The sequence below is a fragment of the Cynocephalus volans genome, chromosome 17, assembly GCF_027409185.1.
Source record: "Cynocephalus volans isolate mCynVol1 chromosome 17, mCynVol1.pri, whole genome shotgun sequence".
NCBI lineage: Eukaryota > Metazoa > Chordata > Mammalia > Dermoptera > Cynocephalidae > Cynocephalus > Cynocephalus volans.
In genome coordinates this window covers 16,899,387-16,916,069 of record NC_084476.1, presented here as the reverse complement: position 1 = coordinate 16,916,069, position 16,683 = coordinate 16,899,387, and the positions used below count along the sequence as shown (strand labels likewise).

The window sequence follows — 16,683 nt, the reverse complement described above, 5'->3', positions numbered from 1 at the left end:
CTTGAAAAACAAAAATATTGGCAGACTTAATTGCTGCTATTCCACAGGCTAAATAAGAGCTAGAAATTAATTCTCATTTCTGGCCATAAAAGCCTAGCAAATTGCACACCAAACCCCGAAATTATGTCTAGTAGTAATAAAATCTATTTGGCTGGAATTATAGAATGAAAGGGGATGATTTTTAAGAGCCACAGTATATTAAAAAGGCACAACAGCAAGAATAAGAAAAGCAACTTGAGGAGAAAATGAAAGCTGTGAGATGACCCTTTTCTAGATAAACTTTCAATAGGGAGAAGCCATCTGGAAAATTAGTTTAAAAAAAAAACCTGCCACAACTCAGTACTGATTCTGAAATACTCGACTTTATAGTCGATTCACTCTGATCTGGTATCTCTCTTGGGGTATAAAGAGGACCGAGGCCAACAACCATCCCCAGAGCAATGTCTAGCACGTGGGAGGTGCTCCACAAATATTTGCTGAATGAATGGGGAAAAAGAATTACATACGAGCAGGAAAATTATAACGAAAGTTATTTCTTGAGTGCCTACTATGTGCTAGGTACTGTACTAGGATGGTTTTAAGAAATGGTCTCATTCAACTTTCACAACAACTCTACACCATGGACATTAATAGACATGTTTCACAGAGGCAGAAACAGGCCCAAAGGGTGATGTGACCTGCTGAAGGTCATGTAGCCGGGAATGAGGGAGGGAGAGTCCAGACCCATGCTGGCCTGACTCCTGAGACTAAGTCCTTCCATGTTTCCTGCTGCAGCTTCAGAAAAAGGGTGGGTCAATGAGCTTGCTTCAAAATATACCTTCTCTGCCCATGAGGCAAGCCTGGGGTCTGATGGCAACACTGCAGGAAGGAGCACTGCACCCTGCTGTTCCTGCTGCCTGTGGCCTAGGTGAGCTCACACCCAAGACACAGAAGCCCCAGGACAAGAAGAGCATCAGACCAGAGCGCCCAGTACCTCTCGGTCTCCTGTGCTCTTCATCCAGCTTCTCGTACACCTTCAGCTCCACTCGGAGGGACTGGAGTAGCTCGTCATTCTGTGAGAGCATCTGCTGCCTCAACTTCACCTCCTCCTGCACCCTGAAAAGGACCCACCAGCAGCACAGGAGGGTTTAATTCTACCTCAGGGCAGCTTACTCAAACCCCACAGAGCAGGCCAATTCCACACTCAGCCAGAAGAGTGCTGACAAAAACCTGACAAGTATGATTAAGAATTCCAGTCCCAGCCACCATTTCCCAAGTGCCCCTTGTGCCCAGCCCTTTACATACGTTATCTCATGTCATCTTCACAGACACACCGAAAGGTAGGCACTCTCTAATCCTCCATTCAGAGATACAAGGAAGTGACATTCAACAAGGTTATGTCTCTTATCCAGGGGTGCACGGCTCAGGAGAAGAGCCCAGACTTAAACCCAGGACGTCTGTGACAAGATGATCATCTGACTACATCACCACACCCCCTGGGTAACTGAGCATGAGGATGGGACTCTAAAAGAGTGGGGCGTTCACGAGCGGGGTAAATTGCAAAGAGCGATCAGTCTGATCCTGTTAAAACCTAAGGCAGACTCATGTCACTCCTCTGCTCAGAACCTCCTGGTGGCTTGCTATCCCACTCAGGGTAAAAACCCACAGCCCCTTCCATGGCCCTTTCTCCAGATGCACTGGCCTCCCTGCTCTGCTTGGCACAGGCCAAAGCCACTCTGCCTCAAGGACCATGCCCCTTCTGCCAAAAAGACCTTCCCCAGCTAGCTGCAGCTCTCACACCCTCACTGTGTTCAGCTCTCTGTTCAAACGGCATCTTTTCAAAGAGGACTTCCCTGATCCATCAAGGAAAAAAATAGTAACCTGCTCCCAATCTCCTCTCCTCCTTTCCTACATGATTTTTCTCCATATATTTTATGCCCACCAGACATACGATGGGTTTGTGTGCACTGTCTGTCCCTGCACACTAGGGCAGGGGCTAGGGTAGGGTGCCTTGTTCCACCGCTGCATCCCCAGGGCATGACCGTGGGGCCTGGCCAACAGGGGCCGGGTGATCTCGGCCACTACCTGCTCAGCTCGTTGCGGCTGTTGCAGACCTCCTGGATCAGCTGCTGGTTGTGTCTCTCCTTCTCACTGACCACCCTCTGCAGCCTTTCATTCTCTCCCTTCACACTGGCATACTCTTGCTGAAGGTGCTCAAGGTTCGCAGTCTTCCTGGAGAGAGACTCTCGTAATTTTTCATTCTCCTTCTGTTTATCTGCAAACGCAAAAAAGCGCCTCTGAGAAGGGACATCATTTGTTTTTTCCAACCTTATTACACAAATATAGCACTTCAGCTCAAGCACTCCAAGAATACAAAAAAGAATGAGATTTAATCTGACATTTATGATTTTGGCATTCCAATTATCTTATGCATTTTGGGCAGATAAATCTGTCAACATCAAGGCTGCGGATTAAACGTCACTGGTGTGAAATGGGCCTGTTTAATTTTCTATTAAATAACGGGCCATGCAAACCTCGTTATTTTGCCTTCACAGAGCAAACAGTGGGTAGAAAGCACAGACAGAAGCAAGAAATAGGGCCCACAACTCTGGCCATGGGTGTTGGGACAGTCTGCAAGCCTTCCACAGCCTCCCACCAGGAGGCCAGCAGGGCTGTACAGAGGGTACCCTGGAGCCCCCTCACTCTGCAGACCATGAGGACAGACTCCTCCTAGGGAATAAAATAGACCCAGAGGCAGAGGAGACAAAGTGGCCAACAGCAGGGTGCTTCAGGCAGAGTGGCCAGGTCCAAGTGCAGCTCTGTTTACTGACTCCATAATCTTAAACAAGGTTCTTCACTTCACTGTGCCTCAGTTTCCTCACATGAGTTGTGAGGATTAACTGAGCTACTATCTGCAAAGGGCTTAGCTCAGGGCTTCATAAGCACTTTGGAGGCTGTGTGACACAAGAATGCTCTGTCAGCAGTGCTGGTGGTGACAACAGCGAGCATGTATCAGCACGAACAGTGCAGGCATTACACTCACATGTATCATCCACTTCCTCTTCACAGCAAGCTTGAGGTAGGCACTATTATTCTCCCCATTTTCCAGATAGGATACTACGGATTGATGAGGTTCAGACTCTTCACAGTCATACGGCCAGTAAGTGGCAGAGCCAGGATTCAGACCCAGGTTTTCTGACTCCATTCTTAACTGTGACACAGTAATTTCTAAGCAAGCTTTCACCTCCTCCCTTGACATACCAAGCTCCATATAACTCCTGATTGGTCTATACTCTGCTCACCTCCAGCCCCTAGGCCTTAGTCTGCTCTCTTCCTTCTATTTAGAAGATCCTGATCCTCTAAATCTTAGGCACCTTGGCTAATCCCTCCTTATCCTTGAAGACTCAGCTCTTGCAGACCAGCCTCTCCTGGGTCAGGAAGCCTTCTCCAGGGTTCTACAGCTCCCTAGACTGCCTTTATCATGGCTTATCATGGCCCTGGCCTGCCAAGGGTTGTCTGTCTCTCCCATCAGACCATGAGTCCACTGAGGAAAGGGACCAGGTCCCATTCATTTTTATATCAGAGTCTACAACAGCCCTGACATAGAACAGGAGATGGAAAATGTTTGCTGAGTGAATGAATGACCTACAGAAACCCCAGTCTCATCACTTAGGACAAAATCAGCATCAGTATCCTCCAGGAGAAGTGGGAAGAGCTGGCTCAAGCTCCAGCTCCACCCACCTTCTATTTCTGTTACCAGAGACCAGGCAACTCTCTAAGCCTCAGTTTAATAACCTCTAACCTGTAAAATAGGGCTAATAACACCTCATTCCAGAATTATTTCAAGTATTGAAAGATGACGTAAGTGAAAGTTCCAAATAAAGCTAAGCTCCAAATAGAAGCAATTGAGACACAGTATCTTTGTAGGAAATCCTGGATACACTTTGCTGACAGTAGGAAATCTCTGGCTGAGATTTTGGCAGTAATATATTTCCAGCCCTTCTCTCTCCCACTGTGAATTAAGACAAAGGAGAGGTGGCTGTATAGAGGCGAGGAGTGACAAATAAATAAACATTTACTGAGTCCCTATGAAAGACTCTGTGCTGAGGGCTTTACACAGTTTAATTGTCACACAGCCCTGGTAAGGTATTCCTTAACCTCTCTGAACCTCAGTTTTCTCAGATGTAAAACAGGAATACCTCAGAGGGCTATTGCGTAATGCTGTAAAGCCATCACAGAGCCACAGGATTCGAACCTAGGTCGGGTCAGACTCCAACGCCTGCTTTCATTCCAAGACACAGAAGGCTTTGGGGCTCCAGGCTACAAGTGGCTCCTTTAATTCCTACCTCTGGATCCTTTAACGAGCATCGTATTGAGGGCCTGGTTCTGCTTCCTCAGGAAATGAATTTCTGATGTCAGAGAGTTATGTAGCTCTGAACCATAAGCAAAAATGTTTGTAGAACCTATAAAAACAAACATAAACAGTGATTTATCGATGAGCCCCAGGTCAGTAGGAATGGAACTTTCTAGAAAACAGCTTTGCACATTGAGTTTCCTCATTGTTTACTGAAAAATCATTCCCGTGAACTACATATTACCAGACCCCAATGAGAAATGAGAGAGAGCTTCAAAGGAGGGGAGCACATCTTACTTGTCCTAAGGGTAAACAAAGCAGGAAACCTGGGCCAGGAGTGGGGTGAGTGGGTGACAGTATCAACCTTCACAGATATCTCTCCTGAGGTTCAAATCCCTATATCCAGCTGCCTGGCACCTCGGGCCACCTTTCTACCCCTGCTTTCTCGCATATATTTCTCACCTCAGGCAATGGTATCACCACAATCCCTAGCCCGAGCTCGAGCCTGGGAGCCATTGTAAACTCCCCTCTCTTCCCTGACCAGTCAGGCAATCACAACTGCTGACTCTTCCTCCAAAATGCCTCAGACACTGGCCTCCTCTTTTCTGTCCCTAAAGTTCGGGCCTCGACACCTTGCTCTAACCTTGCCTCCCCGCTCTTCTGCCAATGCGGTTATCATCCTAAACACAGTCCATTCATGTGATTCTCTGCTCAAAAACATCTGATGACCCACCACTGTGAAAGACAATCAAACAAACACAGGTCCAAATTTCTCAGTCTAGAATCCAAGGATGTCCATATTTAGCTCCAATCTCATGGTATATCCCACTCCCTCTCTACCCTGGACCCTAGCGCCCTTAAATGCAGTCACTGGGCCACTTCTGTGCATAAAACACACCAGGTGGTCATACCCCTCCCTGACTTTGCAGAATGAGGCATTCCCATTGCTGGAATGCCCACCACCTTCTTTACCTGTCAAAATCCCACTCTTTCAACTCTTAGCTCAAATTCACTGCCTCCAAGTGTATACTGTGAAGACCAAGGTCTAAAGCTCGACAGACTGGGTTGGAGGTCACTTCCTTACCTATACACACCTCACCAAGCTGTTGTCTACTTCCTGAAATCCTATCTTGTCCTCTAAATCCAGCTTAGATGCCACCTCTGTCAGACATCTCCCCTGCCACGCCACCCCAGCACTCCCCACCCTCTGAGCTTTACATGCCTGCACCATACACAATTCACCTTCACAGGGACCCTCCTGAGAGCACCTATTGTGTGCAAGGCTCCTTCTACCAGTGGCAGGCAGATGCTTCCCCTCCCCATCTTCCATACTGCTTGAGTCCACTTCCTGCACCACAGAGCCAAAAGGCCAGATCTGCTTTTCCAGCCATCTATAACAAGGACATGGTCCTGTGCCTCTTCTGGTCAATGAGACCTGCCAGGAAGTCTGCTGGGAGCTTCTGGGAAAGATTCTCCACCCAGATGGAAAGAGAAAGACAGGGAGAAGCCCCATCCTCTTCTTCCCCATGCTTTGGACACTGTCCTGAGAGGATGGGATGCTTATAATTACTACAGGCATCACAGATATTAACCCTAAACCCAGCTATCACTGAGCCATAAAACCTGTCATGGAACTACCTGCCTCTAGATTTCTTGTTATGTAAGAAAAGATAAACTCCTGTTGTTTTCATCAGTTTTTACTCATATTCTGTTATCTGCAGCTGAAAGCATCCTGGTACACAACCAAGCACCTGTAATGTCCAAACTCCTTGTAAGCAAGGTATGACAGCAATTCTCCCAGAAGGTCATACTTGCTCCACTCTGCAGCATTCCCTTTTCTTGTGCTAAAGATTCACTTATGACAATGTCATATAATTTTTTATTCACATATGTCTCTCCCCACCAACCTCCTCCACTGCCCCCTATGAACTCTGGTATCTTTTCAGAGACAATTGGCTTTGAACCATAGCTCTGGCTTTTTAATAGCTGCATGACCTCAGGCAAGTCACAAAACTTCCCTAAGTCTCCATCAGCTCAATGAAAATGACTGACGTTGTTATTGCTATTTCCATTTGTATTAATATCACAATGGATGATAGACTGCAGCCAAAATAGGATCAAAGAGTAACCTGAATAGGCAGGAAAAATTCTACAGAAGTCTACAATGGCCAAAGCTAAGGCAGTCACTTTTGAAAGGAATAATTAGGTCAAAGAACAGTTCCTCACACAGTCTAAACCGAAGCAGCCAAACCTGAGCTAGCAAGGTCTACTTCTGCTGCTAAGAGGTCAGTCTTCCTTCTGAACGCCATCACTAGAAGCTCCTGTAACTGGTGACAAGCTGGAAGCTCTAACACATGAGATGACGGTTTTTAACAATATTCCACCTCAACATTACCAGGAGCCACGCCTTTCTCAAACCCACTCCCCCAAGGTGAACATTTCACAGCAGTGGGGGTAGAGCCCCTTTTATTCCTTTGTCTTTGTGGAGACTGTGACAACATGGTGAGAACAGCACGTCTTCCCACCAGTGTAAATACTTTATGAATGCCTTTCTGTAAACCTTCCTGTCAGAGTGAATTACTCTCCAGAGCAACTGCCTGCTCCATTGTAGCTGGTGGCCATTTGAGCCCCCAAATAATTCTATAATTGGATTTGCCAGGGAAAATGTAAAACAGAATGAATCTAATTCAGGCATTACCAAGAATGAATGTGAAGGGCCCAGGCATGTATTTCTTTCCTGTGTTTGATCCAACTAATAACTCAGATTAATCAATTTCCCTGAGGGTGAGATGGGGAGGATGCAGGATGGGGTGGAGTGAGTGAGGGGGAGGCAAGGAGGGAGGGTGGCAGGGAACAGGAGTAAGGGAGCTATTGTGTTTACCTTGCAAACTGCAGCACCTACAGTACTCCAGAATAATGTCCTTCCAGGCTGATGTCTATGACAGGCCAAAGAGGAATGAGAACTGGCCCAGGGGTCCAAGGACTCAAGTGCTGCCAGAGAACTATCTTTCCAGAACTCAGTGATCTTATCTCTAAAATGGGAATGACATTAGGGTCCCCAGAGCTTTGCCATGTTAAACTGGTAATGTTATACAAAATACAATAGTAAGCTAGAATTGATAATGGTGAGGAAAACAACCATTTATTGAGTGAGACACAGAGCAAGGCGCTATTTATAACATTGCCTCATTTGATCTCACAATGACCCTGTTTTATGAAACAGTTAAGATGGGAGAGGTGGGATGAATTACTCAAAGCCACAAAATTAATAAACAGAAGAGCTGGGATCCACGCCCAGGTCAGTCCAACTCCCAAACTCAGGCTTTCCTGAGTGTACCAAGCTGCTTTCAAGATATGTTCTTTATGGAAGAGGATACTCTCTTTGGAGCAATAAGAAAAGATGTTCAAGATATACTGTTCAACAAAAAATGGGACAGACTAGTAGATACAGAGTATGCTACCTTTTGGACAAGTGAGGGGGAGAATAAGAATACATACTTATATTTGCATTTTTAAAAATTCCTATAAGGATACAGAAGAAAACCAACAGAAGTGGGGAGGAGGGAAGGAAGAACAGGGGTAATGGGTAAAGAATGGAGGTTTTAATTTTGAACCATGTGAATGTCTTACCTATGAAAAGAAAAAAAAATTTAAGTTCTTCATGGAAGACCATTCCATTCAGAGCTAACTGTGGTTATGCAGGAATATTGGTGACCTTTTGAGTGGCATGTGAGATTTACGAGACTGCTGAAATGCTGATATTCTTATAATCCATTATTGATGAAAAGACAAAATACTGCTTTGTTTTATTTTAAAATACTGCTATGGTCTGAATGTTTGCCCCTTCCAAAGCTCATGTGAGAGCTTGATTCCCAGTGTGGCAGTGTTGCAAGGTAGGGCCTTTAAGAGGTGGTTGATCCTGAGGGCCCTGCCCTCACGAATGGATTAATTCATTAATGGGTTAATGGTTTCATGGGTTACCATGGGTATGAACTGATGGCTTATAAGGAGAGCAAGTAAGCACATTAACAGGCCCTTTTTTGCCATTCTCGCCATGTGATTGCCTGCATCACCACGGGACTCATAGAGACTCCTCACCAAGAAGGCCTTCACCAGATGTGCCCCCTCAACCTTGGACTTTACAGCCTTCAAAACTGTTAAGAAATAAATTTCATTTTCTTATAAATTACCCAGTTTCAGGTATTCTTTCATGAGCAACAGAAAAATAAACTAATACAAATACCTACCTCTTTCTCTAGAGCTTCTAAAGTCAAATGAGCAGCCAACCACAATTCAGGACACCAGAAGCTGGCAGACTTCTCCAATGATGGAGAAATTCACATTTATCAAGTACCTACTTTCTACTCAGACTGCTTATTCTAGCAAATATTCTAGCACTCTCAGGCTTGCACTGCCCTCTGGGAAGGTTCTTCCTTACCTTGATCAAATTCAGACCCTTGCCGTTCCAGCTGTTTACGTAGCTTCTCATTTGTTTTAATAGACTCTTCTAAACGTTTTCTCAAAGTTCGAATTTCCTGTATATGTTCCATTAGTAAGTCTACAGGAAGGAAGGGCATTTTTAATTTAAAGTCTGAAGCCCCCAACAAATTAAATAATTTATAGATTATGCAGGGATCTTGAAATTCCAAATAGTATTAGATGTATTAAGATAGTCAGCTACTGGCAATTCTTTCCTAGACATGGGAAGGCTGAGCTATTTCCCACAGCCCACAGACACGGTTCTATAATGATTCTCTGTAGGCCTCCATGAGGAAGATATTTTACATCACATGGAAAAATTATATTCCATACAATTTTAATGCTAACTCTAATGTAGCCTTTTATTCTTCTAAATATCAAATATTAATTTAAAATCTTCCTTATGGCAAAACTAACAGATCACTTTCAAGTCTGCTTGAATTGCCTGAGAATTGATTAAACTACCTTCATAATGAATCCAGATATTTTCAAGACTAATTTTTTGAAAGGAATATGTTATCCATTTATCACTTACCAATTTAAGACTTAAAAATAAAGCAAAACAATGCTAATGAGAATGGTAATAAGAAGGATCTCAAGAGGACATCCCGTTAGTGTGAGTAAAAATGCATATGACCTTTTGGGACTATTTTTATCATCAGCCTTAGAAAAGTTCTTTCCGGTGTCTTTTACCAAATAATTCTACTTCTAGGATTCTATTTAAAGAGTTCACCAGAGATGCTGATCAGCGTTTGCTAGAATGCATGAAAATGTTCATCTTAGTATCGTATATAACAGTAAAACCTGAAATAACTCAAATTGTTAAATAAACTGTAGTATATCCATCATGATGCAGTATTACATAGCTACTAAAATCATGTTATGAGGACTATATAATATCATGGAATATATTATTATATCATTATGGTAAATCTTTAAATAGATACAAAAATGGTTACTCTAAATAATCACAACTCTACTAAAAAATGTGAAAGAAAGGAAAGACTCAAATATACAAAAGAAGGTAATACACCTAAATACACCTAAATGTTAACAGCAGTTGTCTTTGGGTGGTAGATTTTAGATTTTTCAAAAATTCTATATTACATTTTAATATAATATTTAATAACATAAAAATTAAACATTTTCCACATTTTCTAAAATGAGCATGTATTATTCTTTCAGCCTCCACCACATCTCACTTTAACAAAGAAAGAAAAAAGCAGAGTTCCAATCCAGAGGTAGGATTTTAGAGTCAGTGTTTAAAGCATAATCACATTAAGTATCCAAAGGCAAAACTAATGTCTTTAATTCATCAATTACGGTATACTCAGTATGTCTTAGTAATGTTTGTTTTAAAACATTATACTAATGTTATGACCCAGTTTTAATTCCTCCAAAATGACTTTCACTTAAAAGTAGCACAATGTTACAGATCTTTTCCTAATTAAATAGTAATTTTGCCATGAATTTGAATGTTTATGAGATGACTTAATTCCCAGACCTTCAGTATCTCCTATTAATGCCAGAAGTGTGGCAAGTAATGTGGTGGAATGTCTGCGGCTCTTGCTGCAGTACAGCACTGAAGGACTCTGCCTGCAACAAACCCTTGGCACACCCCAGCGCCATACCTCCCCATTCCTGCCTTGGTGCCCTGCAAATCTTCTTCTGGTGGCTAGTCAGGTCAGAGTCAGTCAGCAACTTATCTATTTTGACTGCAACCGTCCTTGCTGGTTTATCCAAGTCACACACTGCTGCCTTTTGGGGTAATAAATGATCAGTAGCCATTGATACACGTCATCTTCCACTGAGCCCTTGGCCAGAAGCTGAAATCATCACTTGCACTTTAAGGAGACATTCCCAGTCAATCGGACACCATTCATTAATTATGCAGCCACACTGAGGAGAAGGAAACACTATACCAGCCTTTACAAAATGGGAAAAAAATATCTGTCCCTCAAACAATAATACCCTTGTAACAAATGCTAACTCTTTAAGACCATAAATAAATACTATAAGAAGTCACCACCCAAAACAAGTATACACTTTTTGCCTAGTAGTTCTAATTTATAAAAATCTATGTTAAGGAAATGCCTGAAAATAAGGGGAAAGCTTCATGTTCAAAGATACTGCTCCCCACAGTAATGTTTACACTTGTGAAATTCTGAAAATGACTTAAATGTCCAACAGGGGAACATAAGGAAAACTAGAGATCAGCCATTCAATGGACTACTCTAAATCACTAAAAATGGTGTTATGTAACAACATGTCAGAAAGCTTATGATATAATATTAAGTGAGAAAAGGAAAAATACTAAATTATCTCTCTACACAGATTACAAATATGACAACGGGAAAAACAGATGCAGCGGATAAAAGGCTAAAGAGAAAGACACTAAAAAAGTAACAGTGGTTGTAATAGGATGGTTCCAGAGAACACGTCCCCACTCAAGGAAGTGCCTGGTAATCCACTAAGAGGACATAATGAACCCACAGTTATGGGTCCCCAGAGGAATAAGAAATAGAAGAGATGTCTAAAATGCTCTACATTAGAAATAAACAAGGTTAGGGTGGCAGACAGGGTGAGAGGCAGTCAGGAGGAAGAAGAGGGAATTGCCCAGTTCCACTGCAGGAGAGTTTTAAAGAACATTAAATATTCTCATTTAAGTTACTTGGGTTGCTGCATTGTAACCACCACCCTCCTTCTAGTTGCTCAAACCCTCAATCAAGTCTGCACAAAGGCCTTATGAGAGTGGTCCAGGGGGAGGGGTTCTTGGAAAGGGACTGAGTTCTACACTGTATTGGTAACAGTGCAGAAGGAGGTGGCACTAGGGACAGGGAAATAATTCATGGTCTGACCGAAATTAGGGGAAAGCAGAATGTAGAGCCAGAACTGGCCAAGAAAAAACCAAGTATTCAGAAGTCACATAAATTGCAGAGGGACACAGCCAGAAATCCAAAGAAATCAGGTCTAGATGACTGCTTGCTGGAGGACTCCAATTGACACCTGAGTTACACTGAGAATGTGCACTTCATGCTCCAGATGTCTTCACACTGTGGTGCTCTAGGTGCTGAGTATCCTCAAGGAGTCTCGGAGGCCACCAAGGAGACAAAGGCTCCACTGGTATCTCCTTTACACATTGGGTAGAGCCTCTACATAAATTTTCATCTGCAAAAGGGGTCGTGTTGCTAAAAAAAGATTTCCAATTTTTGAAAACAATGCTCTACGTGATCAAGTGTCAACAAAGAATTTTTAGCAGGGACGCGCCAATGTATGATTTGTGCTAAATGAAGTCCACTCTGGGTGCCTTGTAAACAACCCATTGGTAGAAAGGAGGGACCAGATGATTGGCAGATAAGGTACAGAGTCTATGCCAGCAGTTGGAAAACTACAACCTGTGAGCCAAATCTTTTTATAAATAAAGTTTTATTGGTGCACTGCTATGCCCATTCGTTTACACTGTCTATGGCTGCTTTTGTGCTGCAACAGCAGAGCTGAGTAATTGCAAAAGACTGCATACCCTGCAAAGCCTAAAGTATTTACTATCTTTCCCTTTATAGGAAAAGTTTGCTGATCTTTAGTTTATCTTGTCTGGTCTATATAACTCCTTGTACCTTTGAAATATATTGGATTACAAAGACTAAGCCCTACCAATTACCCCTACAGGAGAGTATCAAGACTGCACGTACAGAAAAGGTGAACGGGAGATAAGGGGCAGGTTCCTTGAGAGGCTGGTTCTACCAACTCAGTCCATGGTCAGAGACAGAACAAGGGCATTATGGACCGAATGTCTGTATCTCCAAAATTAATATATTGAAACTGTAAGCCCCTATCTGATATCAGGAGGAGGCGCCTTTGGGAGGTGATTAGGTCATGAGGGTGGAACCTTCATGAATGGGATCAGTGCCCTTAAAAAAGAGACCCCAGAGAGCTCTCTTGCCCTTGTATGTGAGGATATACTGAGAACACGGCAGTCTGCAACCTGGAAAAGGACCCTTGCCAGAACCCAACCATGCTGGCTAGCACTCTGATCCTGGACTTTCAGCCTTTAGAACTGTTAGAAATAAATTTCTGTTTATAAGCCACCCAGTTTATGGCAGTCTGTTATAGCAGCTCAAATGAACTAAGACAAATAAGGCTTGACCCAATGGGCCAAGGGTCACACTAAAGGGAAACACAACAGATCTATACAATCACAAATTTCATATTTGTACAAAAATATCAGAAATTATCAGTGGATAAGGTACTCTTGGGAATGTGTACAATTCAAAGCAGAAGAATCTTTGAACTGATCCTGCCTTAGGATAGGTATGAAAGAAACAACAGGAACTTAACCAAACTTGCATGGACACACAACTCCAGTGCGTTTTAGTCTGCCACTGTTAGAAAAGAGCAAGGACATGGTAAATCATCATTGAAAAAATAAAAATGACTTTTCTCCAATCACCAACACTTTTGACAACCATAGCTTTCTCCAGTGATAAACACTATTCTGAATGACCAGCTTTGGCTCTCACCTTTCATCAGAGAAATGTCACCACACTCTGCTTACTACGGCAAGATGGAAAATTACTGTTTGAATTTGGCCATGTTTAAAACACTTAGTAAGCTTAGCTTACCTTGAGAAAAATTATTTGCCATAACTGAAGTCTTCTCAGTCTCACTGTCTTGCTTCTGGTCTCGCGAGAAGAAGGACTTTTCAGACATTTCATAATCAGACAATGCATGAGAGGCTGAAGGCTCAGGAGATTCAGGTAGAATATGCTGGTAGGTTAAGTTGTCTTCCTCACTCCTTAATCATTGGGATTGAAAGAGAAATCATTTCCCACACTGAAATCCCAAGCCAGAACCACAACTTAAGAACACTTAAGATTACTTCATCCTTTGTAACTTCCCTGCGTTTGCAACTTCAGACAGACTTTTTGTTTCCCTACAGTGTTAAGCAATGACATTATAAATACAAAAAGGGCTCAGCGGGCTTGAGTTTGGAGCCTATGAAGAAGGGCAAGTGAGGGGACTGTGCCTGTCCCACAGTCTGGCTTACAGGGCAGTAACCCACGGGAGGGTATGGGTCTATGGCAGCTATTTACCAAATCCCCACTGTACCCACCATTTTAGATCTTATTTGGTCTTCACAGAAACTCTTTCACGGACGGATTACTATCCTCACTTAGAGTCGGGGAGACTGAGGCGCATCATAAACTAACCAGTTGTCTCACAGCTTGTAAGTGGCACAGCTCAGATTTGAACCAGGTCTATCTGGCTCCAAGGCCCCAGGAGAATGTGGGAATCCAGCCCAAAACTATGAACTGGCCTTATGGATTTAAAAATCTCAGAACCCTCATGGTCCCCAAGTCGATCCCAATATCATCATTTTGGAAATTATCTGATTATTAACTTGTTATTTTCCAAGGACCACCTAAGCCATGAGGCAAAACATCCTGAATGCTGTGAAAAGCCCACGTGAACCTCCATTATAGATAAGCTCCTTAATTTAAGCTTTTTTTTCTCTCACTTTTTCCTATTATTTCTTGTCAGTGGCCACAGTCTCATTATTCATGAGCTCAGACAAAAGCAAAGGATTCCAAAGCTGCAATGCATTCATTAACAGGTAAACACCAGACACAACTTTGTCCAGACAGCATGATGGATGCACAGGCTTCCTGCTGGCTTGTCAAAGTATAGAACAGGCCAAGGGCACCCATTTAATTAGCCTGAGAGTGACCCAGGTGAGTGCTAAGCCCACAGCTGAAAAAGGTAGAACAGAAGGAAAGAAAATGAATCTGTCAGAAATGGAAAAGGGGGACACATTGGTTGAGGAGGGCTAAAAGAGGTTCCCTGCCTCCCTCAAACCCCTTCATTGAGCCACCACAGTGGTCTTCCAAAACAGCAAATCTGATCATGTCTAGTCCCAGCTGACCCTCCTTCAAAGACTCCCCTTTTCCTGCAGAATAGAGTCTGGACTCTTAACACAGCATTTGAGGACCAGCCCAGCGTGTCCCAGCCTGCCTCTCCAGCCTCAATGCTCTCTGCACCAGCCACACTGCTCAAAGGGGCCATGTCTCCCCCGCCTCAGGCACGGACACTTTCCCGACAGCCCCTGGCCCCTTCATCTCTCATCCTTTAGATCTCAGTTAAGACTGGCCCCACTCTGAGAAGCCTTCCTTGCCCTCTCCACAGTCTGCCAGAAGATCTGCTATCATAAGGATGGAAGTGGAAGGCTGAACTAGGAGGGATCTCTGACATTACTACAGTAGTAAAGGAGTACTTTTAAATTTATAGAAGCTCTGATTAAAATGTCTTCCAGTGAGCTGTGATACTTCCCTGCCTGGTCACTTTAATGATGCTGGTGGCCTTCGTGATGCCAACAAAATCTAAAATTCTGTCTCCCAGACCGGTCTCTATTTATTTATTTTACCCCCAGAAGCCCAAAGCGCGATGTCTCGAAAGAGAAGGAAAGTACCCAGCAGCATTAATAGCATTCAGAAACTTTAACAAGTAAACAGAGGAAGGCAAGACCTTGGCATTTTCAGTGGCCATAGAAGTAAGCTAAGAAAATATATAATTAATTTATTCTATGAACACTTTTTAAACTACAACTACATGCCAGATACTTGGAGCTGGAGCAAGTAGAGATACTCAAGACATAGTCTTTGCCCTCAAAAGACAATTTGAATAACAGTAAGAGCACAGGCATTGGAGTATGTCAGAGTCAAGTTCAGATCCCAGCTCTGCCTCTTAATGGCAAGTATGCAACTCTGACCCACAGGCTCCTCATCCTAAAATGGTAATGAAAATGCTCACCTCATAGGGTTAGAAGTAATAAATGTGAAATGCCTAGGACAGCAGCTGACAACCATGAATACCCAGTTAATACTAGCTAGCTCATGTCCTTCTTCAGAATTCTGAGAGTGGAAAGATAAATGCAGAAAGTATTATAATACCATGTGGTAAGTGCTGCAATGTAACTGATCCTGGGACGTGGTGGAGAGGTAGAGCATTGGGGGGAGCCATGTTCATTTCCACTTGAACTGACTCTAAAGAATAATTTTCAAACTACAAGAGGAAGAGTGTACAGCTTTGCACAGCCATGATCTAGAGCACAATAAGAAGCTAGATAAAACTGTAGCATGGGGTACACGCTGGGAAGCAAGTGGGTAGAGGAGAGACAGGAAAGGGAAGGAAAAGGGCAGGGCAGGAAGAAGGGCCTCAAACGCCAGGCTGAGTCTGGAATTTATCCTACACGTACCCAGGAGCCAACAGAGAGAATATGTCACCTGGTTCAAATCACCTGACAGAAATGCCATGAGTAACCTGAAATGAATGAATGAAGGATGCAGGACCCCCAGCATGAACTCTTGGTTTTGTAAGGCCACTGTCAGTTCCATAGCTGTTTATGCCTTATTTACAAGAAGCAGAATGGGAAACTAACAGAATGGGAGGGAGCTGGAAGATTTAAAGAGGTGGCAGGCAAACCAAACTCAGAAAGTCCTGGAAAGACTTCTTAACAAATGCTACACACTCACCTCTCTATCTGTCCGTTCTCGGTGCTCATTTCCATTCCAACTGATTTTCCTGAAAGCAAAGATAACATCAAGAATAAAACATTTTTTTAAGTGTTCCCTGATAATTTCTTCCTCATGCATTTGCAAAGGCACTGTTTCATTTGTTTAAACACTCTATAACAATCCTGGACATTTAAAGCACGATTACCAAGAATACAATTCAGACTACAGGCTGCTCCTTTATCACTCCTCCGGCATTAGATCTAGGTGACAGCCCCAAATCTAAAAAGCAGTCACCAGGGCATTGCTGGTACAGGTTCAATTTCCTTCTCTAAAACTCTGGTTCTACAGAATATATGCTCATTG

The 16,683-nt window shown here is 43.2% G+C and overlaps 1 protein-coding gene across 7 annotated transcripts in view; it reads right to left on the bottom strand.

The window, feature by feature from the left end:
- Window positions 1–16,683, bottom strand: part of CDK5RAP2 (CDK5 regulatory subunit associated protein 2) — a 180,901-nt gene that overhangs the window by 20,227 nt on the left and 143,991 nt on the right. For 6 of the 7 annotated variants that reach the window (XM_063081771.1, XM_063081777.1, XM_063081774.1 and 3 more), the window contains 6 exons: window positions 16,339–16,387; window positions 13,432–13,604; window positions 8,772–8,891; window positions 4,326–4,442; window positions 2,065–2,254; window positions 974–1,095 (listed from right to left, as the gene is read on the bottom strand). In XM_063081771.1, the coding sequence (XP_062937841.1) occupies window positions 974–1,095; window positions 2,065–2,254; window positions 4,326–4,442; window positions 8,772–8,891; window positions 13,432–13,604; window positions 16,339–16,387 (771 nt within the window). The remainder of the gene's footprint in view (window positions 1–973; window positions 1,096–2,064; window positions 2,255–4,325; window positions 4,443–8,771; window positions 8,892–13,431; window positions 13,605–16,338; window positions 16,388–16,683) is intronic. The other variant, XM_063081776.1, reaches the window with a different exon arrangement.